At 45.2% G+C, this 16,825-nt stretch overlaps 1 protein-coding gene across 1 annotated transcript in view; it reads right to left on the bottom strand.

Annotated features, from left to right (window-relative positions):
• The window catches only part of slc12a2 (solute carrier family 12 member 2), a 57,531-nt gene extending 42,339 nt beyond the window's left edge, over positions 1–15,192 (bottom strand). Inside the window, exon 1 of the mRNA XM_062553531.1 lies at positions 14,144–15,192. Within this exon, the coding sequence (XP_062409515.1) occupies positions 14,144–14,701 (558 nt within the window). The 5' untranslated portion in view covers positions 14,702–15,192. The remainder of the gene's footprint in view (positions 1–14,143) is intronic.
• Between the last annotated feature and the right edge of the window lie 1,633 nt (positions 15,193–16,825).

The following is a 16,825-nucleotide window of genomic DNA, read 5'->3' as shown; positions in this document are numbered from 1 at the left end:
TTACTCCAAATGACTCATGGCTCAGAATACGCTCCTCGAACCAAGTGGTATTGTTGAACAGTTCACTACTCTTGTGAAAAACCAAATTACTTTCGATTTCAAACACAACAAAAAAAAAGGGCCAAATATATTGTGTTGTCTACGCATTGTTGACAAGATGGATAACCTTATTTGTATTCTGCTTAGAAACATTACTCAATGGGTGCTGTATACAAGATAGGCTTCTCTATTAATACAGAAGGTGATGAATGGCGAGGTCTCCCAGAACAAGTGACTCCTTTATTTATAGAATTCACACAGAAAGAGGGGAGGAGCCACGGTCGGGCACCCAATCAAACTTTAAAACCTTCATCACCGTTTAAATCCCCGTCCTGCTCCGAACGGCCTGTCAAATTTAACTAAAAAGCTCCACAGATACTTTCCGCCAATGGCGCTAATCAGACTTGAATCACACCGTTGTCAGCGAGCTATGGCATATGAGCATGTGTGAGGAGCACTTGACTCGTCTCACTTAACCAGCAACACCCTCGCGCCATACCACCCCAGCTCCACCTCCACCACCACCACCGCCGCCGCAACCCCTCCCTCTCCAATAGTTGTGTCGTGAGCGGACTTATTTTAGAAGCTGCTCGAGGAGAAAATATCAGAGGATTATGCCCAAACCCCCCTTGGGGGAAAACAGAGCTGTTCAAAAGGGCTGCCAACTCAAGACGAAATGCTGCGGCATGAGCTTGTGACGAAACAATGCGTACATTGACTGGAGAAACGTGTGAATCTAGCACACATTGCGCCGTACCGGCGACCACATATATTTAAAACATATCAGCCAATAACAGAGATCAAGACAGCATGCCGGAAATAGAGGAGGGTGTTGGATAGTATTTTTTTCTTTCTTTTTTTTCTTGTAAGACTCCAGCTTGGCTTCTGAGGCATTAATGGGTAGAAAATAGTTTACACGTGCTGTGTGGATGACGTCTGTTTACACGGCAGAATTCTGGCCAAAAAAAAGTCTCTCCCTCTAATCTGTGTTTTTGGCATCCAAAGTCTGAACAGCTGGGTTGGGGATGTGTCCAAGAAAAAAAAAAAAAAAATGAGGAGAGTGCAAAGGTGCCACCTCTAGCGGACTGGTCAACTCTCCCCCTCTTACGTGACTGCAAGACCGTTGTCCATGCATAACTCAACAGAGCTCACGGCATGTTAATTTGCCATTACGGAGGTCTATTCTTCTTGAAGAATGGGACCAGAAAATACCATTTGTTTCAAGCCCCCCTGTGAGGGGAGCTATGAATTTAGCAGGCTGACCTCTACAGAGAAGGAATGCAACCTCTGAAGTGTGTGCACCCCCAAAGACGGCGCTTGGTCTTCATGTGTCGGCAAAGTGCCTGACCGTCTACCTACTTTTCACAGACATGTAGGTCATACTCCTCGTCAAATCACTGAGAGTGGCCTGTAAGCCTCTGAAATGCACTAGGAAGACAAACTCCAGAGCCAGCAAATATTTAAAAATGGTATTTAGTAAAAAAGGCTAAAAATACAATGCAAGGGGAAAGCTTCAGACACAGTTTACATTCATCCACAGGAGAACCATAGATCACTGAAATCCATTTGTAATATGTTGGAAAATATTGATTCTAAGATGCGTAAAAAAAGTGTGAATTTAACATCGTCCTCAAGATTGACCTCAGACTTGACTTGGTTTCGTGAAATTCACTGCTTGGGCCCACATTTCAAAACTAACTAGCAAACTCACTGTGATGCCATAGGCCAACATCCTCATTCCACAGCATTGCACATAAATGACAAACGTGTGTGCTAGTAACGTGAGAAGCCATTTCAGCTGAACTAACATGTGGCTGTGAGATGCGAGCCACTGGCCCCCACTACACGCATGCTTTGGCAGCTTGCTGATCACCACTGGGCCCGCAAATCCCTAAGCACTTCAACAGTTAGGGACCGGACACCCCCACTAACCCGAAAGTTCGTTGCGTGGCCCGTTTCATGACGCCTATACACATGCACTCCAGCGCTGACTATCTACTACAGGCTTCTGAATTTCTCTCATGGAAAAAACATGACGGGCTAAATTCCACCAACACAGATTTAGCACAGCAGTCACGGTTCGTGGATCACTATTCCGCCCTCCTAATTACCAATGAGACTGAAGATTGATCACTTGATCAATAACAGACCAAGTTAAGCTGGGCTCTTTTTTTAATGAAAGAGCTGGATTTTGGCAGTACTTTGAAGAGGCAGAATAGTTTTTGTTCTACTAGAGTCTAGCAAGCGACACACACACAGCCACACAAAGACATTCATTCACAGTATTCAGACTTGTCCTTGCAGCAGGATAAAATCCCTATAAAACACATGGGCTGGGGAAGGGAAGGGAGAGGGGGGGGGGGGGGTACATTTCATTGATTGACTGGCAGAAATGTTCCCCTTCTATGATTTGCACAGAGCACTCACGGCTGAAAAGCGTAGTTTAGAACATCATGGCAGTGCATGCAGCTGGAAATGAGGTCACGGAAAGGCGAGAGCGGCATAGGTTCGGAACTTCCATGATGCTCTGCTAAAGAGCATCGATTCGCCTGATCGATACATTTATCCGGTGGAAGTTACATGCTTGTACATGTTTGATTCTACTAGCCTCGACACTTGTGTGCTTTGGAAGGGAGAAACAACCCTCTTCTTGTTTGAGCAATAAACTAAAAAGGCAGGTGTAGCACGTTGGGCTTCGAAGCCAAAGAAGATACCTAGGAATTTCATATGGTCAGATCAAAGATGCAACATGTATTGACTATCTGTTGATAAACAAAAACAAAATAAACAGAATGCACAATCGTTGCAGTGCAGTGCGAGCCACCTACATAGGCATTTTAGTTCTGATTATGGAGGGCTGTAGCTTTAAGGACGGATTAATGACATTTGGAGACATGTGTTCCCCAATTGTCAGATAAGGAGCTGGTACCATGTGATCAGCCACCGCAGTTCATTAGTTTCCACTGACCCTGTGACGTTCGGCTGGAGCATAAACAGGACCAATTAGAGGGCGCAGGGGGAAAACAGGTTCAGCTCGACCACTGCAGCTGGGCCCACGATTGGAGGTGGCGTGCATCTAAGCATCCAGGGAAGGGAGGGGATCCTGGTTGGCCACACATGTCAACAGAGCACCCACTGAGCAGTAGTTACCGTATGAAATACAGTCTCTCCCTTTTCATTTGGTTTTATGGGCCTTTTTTCCCCAAGAACATCTTACATAAAAGGGAGAGATAGGTTGCCAATCTGTCTATGTCTGAAGAAGCAGGGTGATATTCAGTCACAACTAGGATCTGCATCCATGTCTGAGATTTTGGGATCTGGCACGATAGAAAAAAATAAAATACAAAAAATAATAATCTGTCGGAAGTTCCTGTCAGAGGATGATCATTTTTTTAAATTTCATTTCACATGACAACTCCCAGGCTTCACGGACGTCAAATGGCAACAGCCAAGGACGTCTGTTTGGAACAAAAAAACACTGGAGTGCATACCGCTTGCCTACTTTGGAATTTTTAGTGCTTTGTTCTGTTATGATTGCTGCTAAAAAGCAATCTGTGGGAGAAGAAGATGCCACCTTCCACATCCCTTCTATTCCATCAAAGGGTTCAAAGACTTCTGGAGGACTGATAAGGAGTTCCTTGGCATTTGCAACATTTGATACACTTCAAAGCAACCTGCTGCTGACTGAACTGAAGGACAACTCCCTCCCTTTCCACACCGAAGTCATTTGCAACTCAAGAGCTACACTCAGACGCTTAAGAAGATTGATGATAATCATGCCCTCCTGAGGTTGAGAGATCATGAGACTACTCCACCACTGTTTATCTAACTATAATCCAGAGATGGCATTCACATGCATGCGCTAGCATTAGCAAACTTTATGACCCCTGTTAGGCAGATATACCACTCAAAAACATTAGAGACAATTAGGTAAGCTTAATGTGCCATTGAATATTTATCACCAGAGAAAAGATATGTCTACCGTTGGAAAACAAATAAACGAATCAAACAAAAGTGCAGCTCTGTTGTTGTACGGTGATATACAAACATTAGGCTACATCATTGTCTCTTCCTCTCCCATATTTCCTGGCAAAAGCGAGGGCGAAGGCTACACGCAGCCGCACGGAATTCAAAAACGTGTTGATGCCCTTCGAGGTCCAACACTTCCGAATTCACACCATCGAGCGCAAACGGCAGTGGACGAGTCAGAGGACATTATCTACTTGGCTGGAGGAACACAAAGCACGGCTTTGACCACAATGTGTACTCCACGGAGAGCTTAGCATGGCGGAGGAAACTGTTGTTCAAATAGCCCAAGAAACAGGAGGGGACCTCCAAAAACAAAACGTGAGAGATCTCATCACATAAAATGAGTTTGTCACTACACCTCAGTGGCAAAAGTATTTCAAAATTAAGTTTGAAACTGCCATTGCATGCCATGCCATTACATGGGGTATGATTTTTTTTTTTTTTAAAGATGTCTGAGGGCAACACACCAAGCTAACTCAACTTGATACACTTTTCCCTGTGTCAATGATGAGAACATATAGGGAAGCATCTTTTTCACTGCTATTGGATAAAACAAAACACTACAAGGAATAAAAAAAAAGAGAACTCAATAAAATTAAATGTGCATTGTAAACAGGCAAAAAGCTGAGGGGGGAACGTGCCAGATTGACTGTTTCACTGGGCTCTACTGAATGCAGTTAGTGCACAGGCCAAGCAGCAAATATTCATTATGTTTGTTCTTTCCAAGGGAGTTTATTGAGTTTATGAGGGTTGGCGGCGCAACATTTATAATCCAAAAGCAAACACTGAAATTAACATCTGCAATCTAGCAGAAACAGCCCAACCTCCCCACCTACCCCCACACATCCCAATGCAACCTTAGACTACATCATGGAACAAAATACCACATCCAAACCCTGCTTCTCCAATATTGCTGCCCAAAAACAAGCAACTTTTCTGCTCCTGTTGGGTTGCATTTTACTAGTGACCCTAACAGGGGAGTTGGCCAGGGCAAATTCTAAACAGGAAATGAGCTATTTTCCCCTCTCTTTCTTTGCTTTTTTTTTCAGTATGACCAGTTGCCAGTTCTGCCACAGAAGACAACCTCCCCTCATAAAATTTCACCTTGAGCGGAGGTAATATCCCAAATCTTGGTCTCGATATAACGAGGTCTTTGTATGTGCTTTTTTTTTTTGAAGTGCAATTATTTGTCAGCAGACCACAGGCTTACGCACCCACCCTAACAAGTGCACTTTGTTCAGAATAACCTTCTACCACCAAAAAAAAATGACAGACATTATCCTAGATGTTAGAGGTCGAGCACTAGTCGCCGTCTCAACCCTTCAGAGAAGACAATCAATTAAGTGGCATGATTCATCATTGCATGAGGCGCCTCCCAAACATCCGGAGACTCACTGAACATCACATGGACATTAGGCAAGTAGCTATGGATTTGTGACGTCACAAGCACCGGATTCCAATCAGCCACTTCCTTTCACACTCCAGTGTCTCGAATGCAGGCACTCTATGGGATATGAGCTTACTTCCTGTGCCTGCTTGTTTATTAAGAACCCGCTCCCCCCATCCATCCAAACACACACACGCACACATACACTTACTGTACACAAACACACACCACAGAGAGACACTCCCGATGACTTCAAAAGGGTTCGAAAAACTCATTCACACATCTGTCTCGCATTCAGCTTACACAGAGGAAATTAAAGTGCTCCAAGACACTGTAAACCCATATATGGCAAACAGGGTGCATTTTATATGCTTGCCTGCTGAATGGAATTACCAGACATGACGGCGGTTTGGCAACGGAAAATACCATATATGATATATGGGATATACTTGCGTCTGGTATGGGCCAGTAAAGCTGGGAGAACAAAGAATGACAACAAAAGTATATAACTGCGCTGCTATGGAACTACAGAATCCAAACCACCAAGTAGTTCATCCAAGGAAGAAGCCCACAAACAAAACCACTGTGGTGAGAGATGCTAAAGTGGTTTCCTCAGTAGTCCGTCAGTCAGCTCGAACCAAACATACGCTGTAACAGTGGCCCTAAAAGAGTGTGACAGTACAGACTGAAACTCACAAACATCACACAAAATTCTATTGGCGAACCACAGAAGCCCCACACACACAGCACTGCTAGCACAATCTAGCCTAGTCCTGCACTAAGAGGGAGGTGAATGTATTAAATACGACAGGTCAGGAAAAACAGAAAAAGAAAATAGAGAGAGAGACAGACAGAAAGAGAGAGAGACAGAGAGAGATGGTGTTTACAAACAACCCAAAAGCAGACAGACGTTGAGCGGACAATCAATGAGCCGTGGCATTTATGTCAAGATCATTGTTATGTCTGAAAATCACCTGATGTTTGTGAGAATGCCTATAGCGTTGTGGCAACCAGAAGGGACAGAATATACAAAACAGGGTCGACACCAGACATAGTAACAATTCTAGCGAGTCACGGGGTCAACAACAGAACAAAAGATATTTTACACAACTGGGCAAATAGAATGAGTCTGACAGTCGTTTAAGTTTTACAGCTTTACATTAAACACTACTGCCGCAGAAGTGGGAATTCTGTTGAGTCCACCACAAGAAGCAAACTGCTCAGTAAGGATGCTGCAAGTTGTACTTTGGTGTTAGTTAAAACTTCAACAAAACGTCTGCATTTAAAAAGCCAGACTTAAATGAAAGACTATATTATGACTATATTTAAACTACATCTCCACAGCAGATCATACTTTAACATAACTACTACCAAGACTTGCATTACTACAGCCAAACCTACATCACTACTACTACTTTTACTACTACAGCTGACATTACTACTATCATTAGTAATTCCATTACTATTACTTCTACTACTACTACTAAAACCATTACTACCACTAAGACCAACATAAAAAGAAGAATTTAAAATAACATCCCAAGTGTACTAACACATTTTAACTATTTATCTAACAAGAACAGACTACTTGACAAAACAGCTATGAGATTCACAGGCTGATACTGTTCTATACACCACATCCTCTCTGATCCAGTCACAGATTGCCTTTCGCGGACCAAAACCCAGCAACGTGCATGGGTATAACAGCGCAGCAATGGGACCTGTGCATCGGTAACTCCCTCCACCAATGAGGCTGCTTCGCTAGGCAACAAAGCCCCTCATTGTTGTCCCCGAGAGCTCACTCATCATTGGCTGCTGCGGCGCGATCAAAACTGTAATTCAAAACAATTCAATGGCAAAAAAGCCATCGGTAACACAGGAGGCGGCCATTTCGGTTCCATCAGCAGCGTAGGTCTGCGCTATGAACGCACGGGGGGCGCCTCCCACGGAGCTTTACCTTGAGATGCATCATGGGAGATGACATTTGTCCACAGAAGGTTTCTATCGAGCTCTTACTGTCTGACCTACTGGGATTAGTCATTATTCTGTGGATGGAGTCTAGTGAAAAGTTCTAATCAGGTGGTTTCACCGATGTAAGAAGTGTCTCTAATGGTGATGGCTACAACGGCAAAAAAATCTCTATTGTAGTGAATATTTGGTTATCAACTGAGTGTTTAATAGCACTGTCCTGTACTTGTGTGTTCCATACAATGTGTTACTGAACAATCATGTACTCATCCTTACTTATCCTATGACAAGATGTCAAGCATAAATCGTGAGGGGGGGGGGGGGGGGGTCTGACTATCTACCAGTTACTGGTACAGTATGGCTTCTGGACATCAGTCAGCAGGAAGGAACAAAGTTGAATAAAGATACTGTCCCACCCCCCCCAGGGACACCAGCAGTTCTATGAATGAACCATGTTCCAGTAACAGTACGGAATCTCCACACACGGACTCTCTCAGACACTTGCACACACAAATAATATCAGTTCCTCGTAGCGCAGGCAGCAATGGCCTCCAAGAAAGGGGGGGGGGGGGGGGAAGAGAAGACACTAGAGTCTGTCTCTCAAACCCCCCCCCCCACCACCACCCCCCATAGCAGTTTCACCTCTGTGTCTCGGCACCACCTGTGAGTCCCTGCCAAAAGGCTTGTATACATTTCACCATCTGCAGGCAGCCCCAACAGCCTGATCCGGCACGGCAACAAAGGGCCTCCCGCTGTCGCCCTCTCTCATTCCCCCCCCTCCTCTCTCAACACACACTCTAGCCTCTGTGTCTTCCTGTGTGTGACACTACACTAGTCTTGAGCGCAGCCAAGACACACACACACACACACACACACACACACACACAGCAAGCGAGCGTGTGCTTTTGAGAGCGAGAGCGAGTGCTTGAGAAAGAAAGACAGAGCTCTCTTAGGAAAGCAAGAACATAAACACACAACCACGTGGAGGCTTCCATGGCGCTCAGTCCAGCCCTCTCGCTCTCGCAGCCAACCCTCTTCCTGTGTTTGGCTAGTCTCACCAGAGCTTCCCCTTTTTACAGCAGGCCACCAATGTGCCTGTGCACACACACAAACGGCGCACAGGACTCACTAGGCCAAAGAAAAGAGAATGACAATGCTAAGATGAGATAATCGGGGATTTGGAGGGAGTTCAACTCATTGATCCCCTTTGTTCCATCCCTGGATTAGCACCTAGCATGGAAATTAGTTTAAAACTAGCCGGCGCTCCTGTCAACGAAGACAGTTAATTGTGTTTGCACAAGCAGACATAAACAGTGTGACGATGACTTCAAAACCGGACAGTCCTGAAACCATGTCTGCAGTGAGCATACTCTTTTGGAATGCAACTGAGCATATGCTTCTTGCCAAAAAGTCTTATGGTGTGCAAGGCAGTGCAAATGTGCCCATCAATAGCAGGTGAATGCGCACTTATTTTAACTGATAACTCTTACAATGACATCCATGTAATGGTTAGCATGTTTTTTGGCTTATAGGATACCTCTTTGTCTAGCCATCTTGATTCCTGCTCCGCCATAAGCTGAACAAGGACGTGTATTATCGGGGGGTTGACACAGAAGCCAGGCTGAGCCTTCATCATTAAACCCCATTGGAGGGCTCTCGGAGTGACAGCCAACAGACGGTCTTTGTCAACACACACACACACACATACACACATACACAGAGACAGACACACACACAGAGACAGACACACACACACAGAGACACACATGTACACACAGGCACACACACCTCTTGGTGTCAACATTCGTGAGACGGCGGAGACACACGTGCCCAAACACTCCTCCTGCTGCAGCCAGAGGCAGCACAATCCCACCCTCTAAAGGCAGTCTGTCAAGGGTTTATCGTTGTCGAGACGGCAACACAATGTTTACCCAACGTGACGGGGAAGTTGTGACGTTTGTTATCTGTGGCACGAGAACACGGTGTGAAGGCGGCAATGAGATGGCGTGGGTACAATCTTGCTTAACCCTTCGGTTTTCCTTTTTTGTAGTTTCTCTCGCAAAACCATTTCCTGATGTTGCAAAAGAACCGATACTGTGCATGTTGTTCTAGGGCATGACACTTCTGCTTCTAAGTAGTACATGTGTGTGTTTACAAACTGATGTAAGGAACTATGAGGCCATGGTAAATAAGCTGTTTTTTTTCATCCATGAAACCCAGTTCACACCAAACATTGCCAGGCATCAAGTGTTAAAACAACCCCCAAAGGGAGAGATCAAAGACCCATGGCGGATGCTTAAGTGACGTTTAGCAGATGCTCTGCGGTGGTGGCTTTGCCATATTCGGCAGCACCAGAACGTTCACTACAGACAACCTGTTGATTGTCTGTGTTCCAAATCTCTTAGCTCTCCCCTGGGACTGGCATTGCCATGGATACATGGGTGCACCTGGCACACAGAAGACGAATACCACCTTTATGCAGCCTTATCATCTGTAGTCAGCCTCATGATAGAAAATGTAAAAAGCCAGGACTGCAAAAGCCACAGTGTCCTCAAATGATTGCTCTCACAACTAAACTACTGTTGAGACATGTGCAGACTAACAACAAAGTGAAGAGGAAATTGCTCTTGGCAGGACTTCTAAGCCGCAATGGGTGCAAGAATACAAGGCTTTCTGTGAGTGTGTGGCAAGAGGATATACGAAGTCATACATGTATTAGTGGGGGAGAGGAGGGGGGGGGGTCCCAAAACAACCTGTTTTCCCAGCTCTTTGATGAGAAATCTCTGAAGCCGACCGCCAGAGAGCTACCATGAGGATTGAGGAATGGCACCATGGTGTGCAAGAGCTTCGCTTTATTAGTCAATCACAAAATAACCTTTCAAGCATACTTAAAGAGGTGATGCCAACACGTGATCACAGATGACCAAAAAATGCAAACCACCACTAGGACAGAATGGGCCTCCCACAGCCTTCCAGTTAAGGGTGAGAACCCAAAACCCCTCACTTGGAGAAGGGGAGGGATCTGCCATGACTACAGTAGACAACTCATTGAAAAGTACATCATGTTAATCATCCGAAGTAAACTTAATCCGTCCTACAACAATGGCACACTAACGAGGGCCCTTGTTAATGAGAGGCCCACTGGTGCATAGATACTGAGCTCTATCCATCCAGGGGATATGTCGCCGAGCAACAATGCGGATGGAAACATCAGCCAATGGGAAGAGCGAGATCTGTTGGCCCCATCATCTCACGGGAACATGGGAGTGAAGGGGAAAAAAGCACCATCAAGAGGGACTTATAGGCATTCTTGGAACTGCTGCAGAGTTCCAATTCAGTGGAAGGATATTAAGATATAGCATGGTTAATGCTATTCCACCTGGGAGTAATGTTTCCTCCTAGTGTGTACGTTTCCTTGCACGACCCGCCGTCTGTATAAGAACATAACACATAGTACTTACACGCAACCTCTTTATCTTCCCAAGTCAAGGACCCGGGAGCATGACACAGGGAAATGAAAAATTGTCTGAGATATAAATACTTGGGATGCCTGCTACCCATCACCTTGAGCAAACCGTCGCAGTGCAGGCCGGAGGGAGAGAGAGAGAGAGAGAGAGAGAGAGAGAGAGAGAGAGAGAGAGAGAGAGAGAGAGAGAGAGAGAGAGAGAGAGAGAGAGTGTGTGGAGTAGTCAGCATAGCATAGCATAGCGGTGCGGTGCGGTGGTACTGCATGCCGGAGCTCTCTTGCTGTTAGTAGCAGCGAGGAGGACATCAATATTTCAGCACAATCTGCTTCTGCTTGGCCGCACGACGCTGAATAAATCTGCCCTGTCAGGGTTTCCCTCCGCCGGGTCAATATCGCGCTTTCGCCCCCTGCTAACGCCTGCGCCACCACCACCACCACTTCTACCCGCTGCACAGCCTGACCCACAGGGGGACTGCATGTGGACAAACCCGGCCCCTAAAACCCTCCTTCCTCATCCTCTGAGAGCAGCATCCTGACTGGCTGATGTCACAGGCCACCATGTGACCATGTGAGCATGAAGTAGCACATTGCTTTGCCAACATTCAATGCAAATATATCCATTTAATTAACTTTGCGGGGACCAGAAGAAATGTGAGGATACCAAACAGCCACACCAAGATATGCTTATGTATTCCATCAAATATACACTCAGGCCTTTTAGTGGCTTTAACTGGCCAGCTCATTGATCGGTGGGGAAATGTGCACTCTCGTGTCCAATAACGTTGCCTTTTCCATTTTTTTCCCCCCACATTGATGTAGTCATGAAGTAGGCTATAGAAATTGAAAATCTCTTAAAAGTCTACTGGACAATGAGTTACTGATCAACGTTAACTGTGAAACCCTGTCAAAATGTTTTCAACTTGTATCCTAACACAATTGTACGTCGACATTGAAACATGAGCCAAGTCTGTCTGAGCCCAGTTACTAACAATGGACAGAACAGTCCAAGCGATCTTAACTACCACTTTTTTTCTTTTATCAATTTGTGAGAATTCAGTCCAATTTTGCACATGAAGCCTGCTTTCTTGCCCCTTGCATGAGAGAGTGCAACTCACAACCTAATAACCCTCCAATGAAATTCCTTTTCATTAAAAATTGACTCCAGTCCCATCCCATAACTATTCAGGAGCCAAACCAACATGAGGTCAAGCTGGATGGCCCCCGATAAAGAGAAAAAATAAGCTGAAACAACAGCGTTTGATTGCAATCATATAAATAAACAGCCATGTGTTCGAAAAGCAGCGGCACTAAACAAGAGTCAACCGAACTCACAGCTGCTTAAGACTTTGTGCACATACTACAATGACAACTACAGATTAAAGCACTTGTACACTGAGAAAACTGCTACGTCTGTATTTATAGTCATAGCAAACATGATGCGTCACAGTAAATTTCTATGAGGATCGGGTTACAAACAGCTGCCCGGCGCACAGTCATGGATGCACGCTGCCAAAAAAGGCAGAGTTTCAGAGAGATGCCGGCAAAGAGCATGTGAGACACGCTGCAAAGCATCTCGTCTGTGATCAGTCACATGTGGAAGGACTTGGACAGACTAGAAAGCTTAGGATTGTTCTGGGGAGAGAGAAAAAAAACATATCTACACATGATCAGCTAAAAATGTGTTTGCCTCAGCTTAAAAATTCCATCCTATAGATCTACATACCAGAAAGGGAACAGAAATTCTATCAGCTGAACAGTTTAGTCTGTGTGTGTGTGTGTGTGTGTGTGTGTGTGTGTGTGTGTGTGTGTGTGTGTGTGTGTGTGTGTGTGTGTGTGTGTGTGTGTGTGTGTGACGGAGAGAGAAAGAAAAGGGGTGATGCTGGAGCCTAAGTGACAAAGAACAGAACAATTCCATAAGAGCATTTCAGACTGCTTGCTCTCCAGAGAGTGACTCTTTAAAATGAGTGATTATTCAAACAGGAAACAGGAGTCCAAGGAAACCGAGAAGAAACGTAGTGTGAGAGGAAGAGTGAAGAGTGGAAGAGAGCGGATCAGGGATATGGTGAATTGGGGGGAGGGGGGGGGTGAGAGGTGGGATAGAGAGGGAGGGGGGAAACCTTGAGCGTCCTTCTTCCCGAACTAGCCTACTTCCTCACCTCCTATGCTGGAATGTCAACATGGCATGGCTGTCTGTTGTTTTTCTTTCATCTTCGAAGAATTTGGACAGAACTAGGCATGATTACAATCTCATACCAAAGCCATGTGACTTCATATTTCACAGGAGTAGCAGACCTAGTACTTAATGTCCATTATTCAGTCTGCTAAACAATCCAATGTAAATTGGTACTGTTTGTATTACAGAAGTGAACAAGACAAGGACGTGAAACAACTTTTACCATGATTCCAAACAAGGAATGTTTCCTTAGGCTATGAGTTTAAGTCGTCATTGCGGTCATTGGAATACAAAATACTAATTTCAGTAGACAACTTGGCAAGGGGGTTTAGAAAGGAATTAGCAATCGCACCTCACAGGCATCAGTAATGAACGCTGTCGTCTCTCAACACAGAACAGTTGGGTGCCCATTAAACGTGGCCTACAAGAACTCCGAAAAACATAGAGCTCTTAATGAGTTTATTGGAGCTTGGCGTCAGGAGAGGAGAGTACACTTGACATCAATACGGACGGTTATTCATTAGCGATAGTATCCACTAAATGAGATTACGTGTTCTGCTTACTGCCAGTAGCCTACACGTGAGTTATACGATCAACAAAGTAATGTGCCGGTAATGGATGAGGCTTTAAGGAAAAATATCAATTTCAAAGAGCTTTCTCAGTATAACGTCAGTAACGTTAAACGTAGCTTAGCAGGATTTCCTACTTCGAAGCTCGACTAAACAGAGACGGACGGACGGAGCCCTACGCTGATATTCAAGTCATCTGCTCAGCTACAGTAACCAGCACTTCAGAGGCACTATACTCATCAGGCCTAGCCACATGACTAGTCTACCGGCATGCTAGTTTTCTTGCTGCTTCCATCTAGTGAGGTATGGTTACACACTACAAACATTACACACCTACACATTGTCCATCATTTTCTAGGCTAATTCTGCTTGACAACGTTATAGTCAAAACAGGAGATCAAAGTGTGTAGCTGTAGTGCTGTGATAATGCTGGCTATCAGTGAAAGCCTTCCAGGGAGCATGCACAGGCTGCGACGGTATTCTGCATCACTGGACATTCAACACAAGCTTACCTTGTCCAACTCGTCATGCAGCTCCGATAGGGTGGGTCTAATCAGCTTCTCGCCCAAGGGCGCTGCAGTTTGCCGGTAAAAGTCGATGTTCGGCACCGCATCAATGGTGTTATGACCAAAAGTCCTCAGGTAATAGGTGTTGGTGTGGGTGTCATAGTGATATTGGTGCGGGCCTCCGGTGGACGAATGCAGGCTAGTTTCACTCATGACGGTGTCTCCATTCTGGAAGCCCTCCGGGGCCACACCGTCTGGTGGGCTATCAGCCCCGCTTGGATCCACAAAGTTCACTACCCGAAATCTGCCCTTCGCCTCCTCGCCGCTAGCTGCTTCCTCGGCGACGGGAGCGGCTTTATCGCCAGATGCGTTTGTAGAAGCATCCGAGCCGGGTGTTTTATCACCTCCACCGCCTGCTTCTGTCACGATATCCACTTGAAACCGACTCTGGCTTGGTGTCGGACCAGCAGGTTTCAATCCACCGTCCACGGTCAGCCCCTCGGATTCTGGCGGGGCATGATCTCCCAGGGCGGGAGAGTCAGCCGGCGACGCTGGGTCTGACATGGCAAATATTAACGTTACCAATCAGCAGAGGGTGGGATTTTAAAAACAATAGCGAGCTAAATGTTAGACTCGACCCGTGACCGATCGCGACAACTACACTAAACTGATGTTACAGCCCCTGTGCCAGATGTCCCGAACATAGAACTCGCAGGCACAATCCCGTTCACTTTCCCTGATGGTGAAAGACCGCCTGGATGCTCGTTCACAGGAAACGTGCCCTCAAATTCTGTGAGGGCGACTGCCGCTTTACCTCGTTGTAACTGGCAGCACGACTCCAGACATGCGGACACAAATGGAGAATGCTAGCTCACTCAACAACCTCAGTAAGAGGAAGGTGTCTGCTTTCAGGTCCAACTGATGTTCCTCGGCGCAAGTAAAATAGCCGAGTCAATCCTCGGTCTTTAAGCTGTGAAATGTCTTTGTAATGTTAATTGATCCCGTGGCTGGTCGATTTCGGTGTTTACAGTCAAAGGATGCTTCCCCGACCTTGCCGCAACTCCTCCTAGACTCCAGCGAGTCCCTCGCTGCTATATACACACCATAGACTGTAAAAAATATGGACAAAGCGTCTGTGACGTCACCCATAGATTTCTGAAGAACTCAAATGAAGCCGTTTATGGGGGGTATGGGCGGCGCCATCTTGGGAAATCTTGGGAAATCATAACCACGCCCACATTCTGGCCAATCCAATCAAATGGGTGAAAGGGCGGGCTTTGTGCGAAACTGAGCCGAACAGGTGTTCTGTTCTGCTCGACTTGTTCAGCTAAACAGCTAATACGTTACGGTTACGAGACTGGCAAGCTAGGCTACTGCTACGTTTACTGCGAAGCCACCGAAGTCGAAGACTGATTCTAACCCACCTGAATTTGCTGGTAAGTTGAACCGTGTTCATGTATGTCTCTTAAAGGCATGTGTTCAGACATCTTATGATTATGTATCCTGCAAGCTAACCGGGTAAACTCATGTGAATAGTTAGTGCTGCTAACAAGTTAGCCTACTATAATGAACGGAGTTGTGTTTGCGCCTTCTAGCAGGTGAAATAAGCTGTTAACGTTACGTTACCCCATTTACAATAAACGATAGAGAAAGTTAGACTCCACTACAGATACATTGATCTTTAGCTTTAGTGATTAACGTTACCCATCTCTGTTCTCATTTTATTATTGGTAATGTAGTTATGAAACGTTGAAACGTATGATCCTGAGACATTGAATGTGGCGGTCATTTCATTGTAACATTAACAATCATTTATGTCAACATCAAGCTCGCTTTATTCCGTCAAGTTATTGACAAAATCTTAGTCTAGTATTAGTTGTACATCTTTGATGTGTTTTATGTTTTAGCAATAATCATGGGTTTCATCAGGTCCCTTTCCACAGATGTATTAATCAAACACCATGCTGTCTGCATGCATAGTCAAGGTGCTTGATTTTATACACCTGTGAAAAGGGACCTAATGAAAACAATGAATATACAAGGGTGTTGTGTTATGGATTATGCAATGAGTAAAACTAAATACAATTTTAGAGCAATGATTTGCACAATATGTAATTTTACTGTCAAAATCACACTCGTGAATACTGGTGATTACAAGTGTTGTTAGTTGACACTTGTGTTGTACTTGTATTGCATTTCATTGTAGGTTACACAGGTATGAATGTAATTAAATGTTTACCTTTCTATTTTGGCAGTACCTAATGTGTGGATCATTGAAGACTGCTATGTTTGCTGTGGAGAGGAGGTGGCAAGGAGGTCCCTGAGCTCTAACCTGGGACTAAATGCAGGTGAAATGGCTTGGCTGGGGTCGACTGAGGTGGCATAGCATCCTTCTCCTTTTTGCCTAGTCCCTGAAGAGTGGATTTTGCCGCAGAGATGAAGCAGAACCTGTGTGATCTCCATCCCCCCCACATGACCATTATCATATCTGCGTCATCGATGGGGATCCACAAACCCCAAGAAGATCGAGTATGGGTGAACAGCAGCTTTGTGTTGGGTCTCATGCCCCATCCACACAACTTTGCATTGTTTCTTAGAGACCAGGTTAATCTGTCTGGGGCAATGAATATTTTTAAAATATTGTTGAATGTCTGTATCCAGCCGAATTCAGTAGGCAACCTGCATTTT

The sequence above is a fragment of the Sardina pilchardus genome, chromosome 14 (genome assembly GCF_963854185.1).
Source record: "Sardina pilchardus chromosome 14, fSarPil1.1, whole genome shotgun sequence".
NCBI lineage: Eukaryota > Metazoa > Chordata > Actinopteri > Clupeiformes > Clupeidae > Sardina > Sardina pilchardus.
This window is presented reverse-complemented; position numbering and strand designations above follow the sequence as displayed.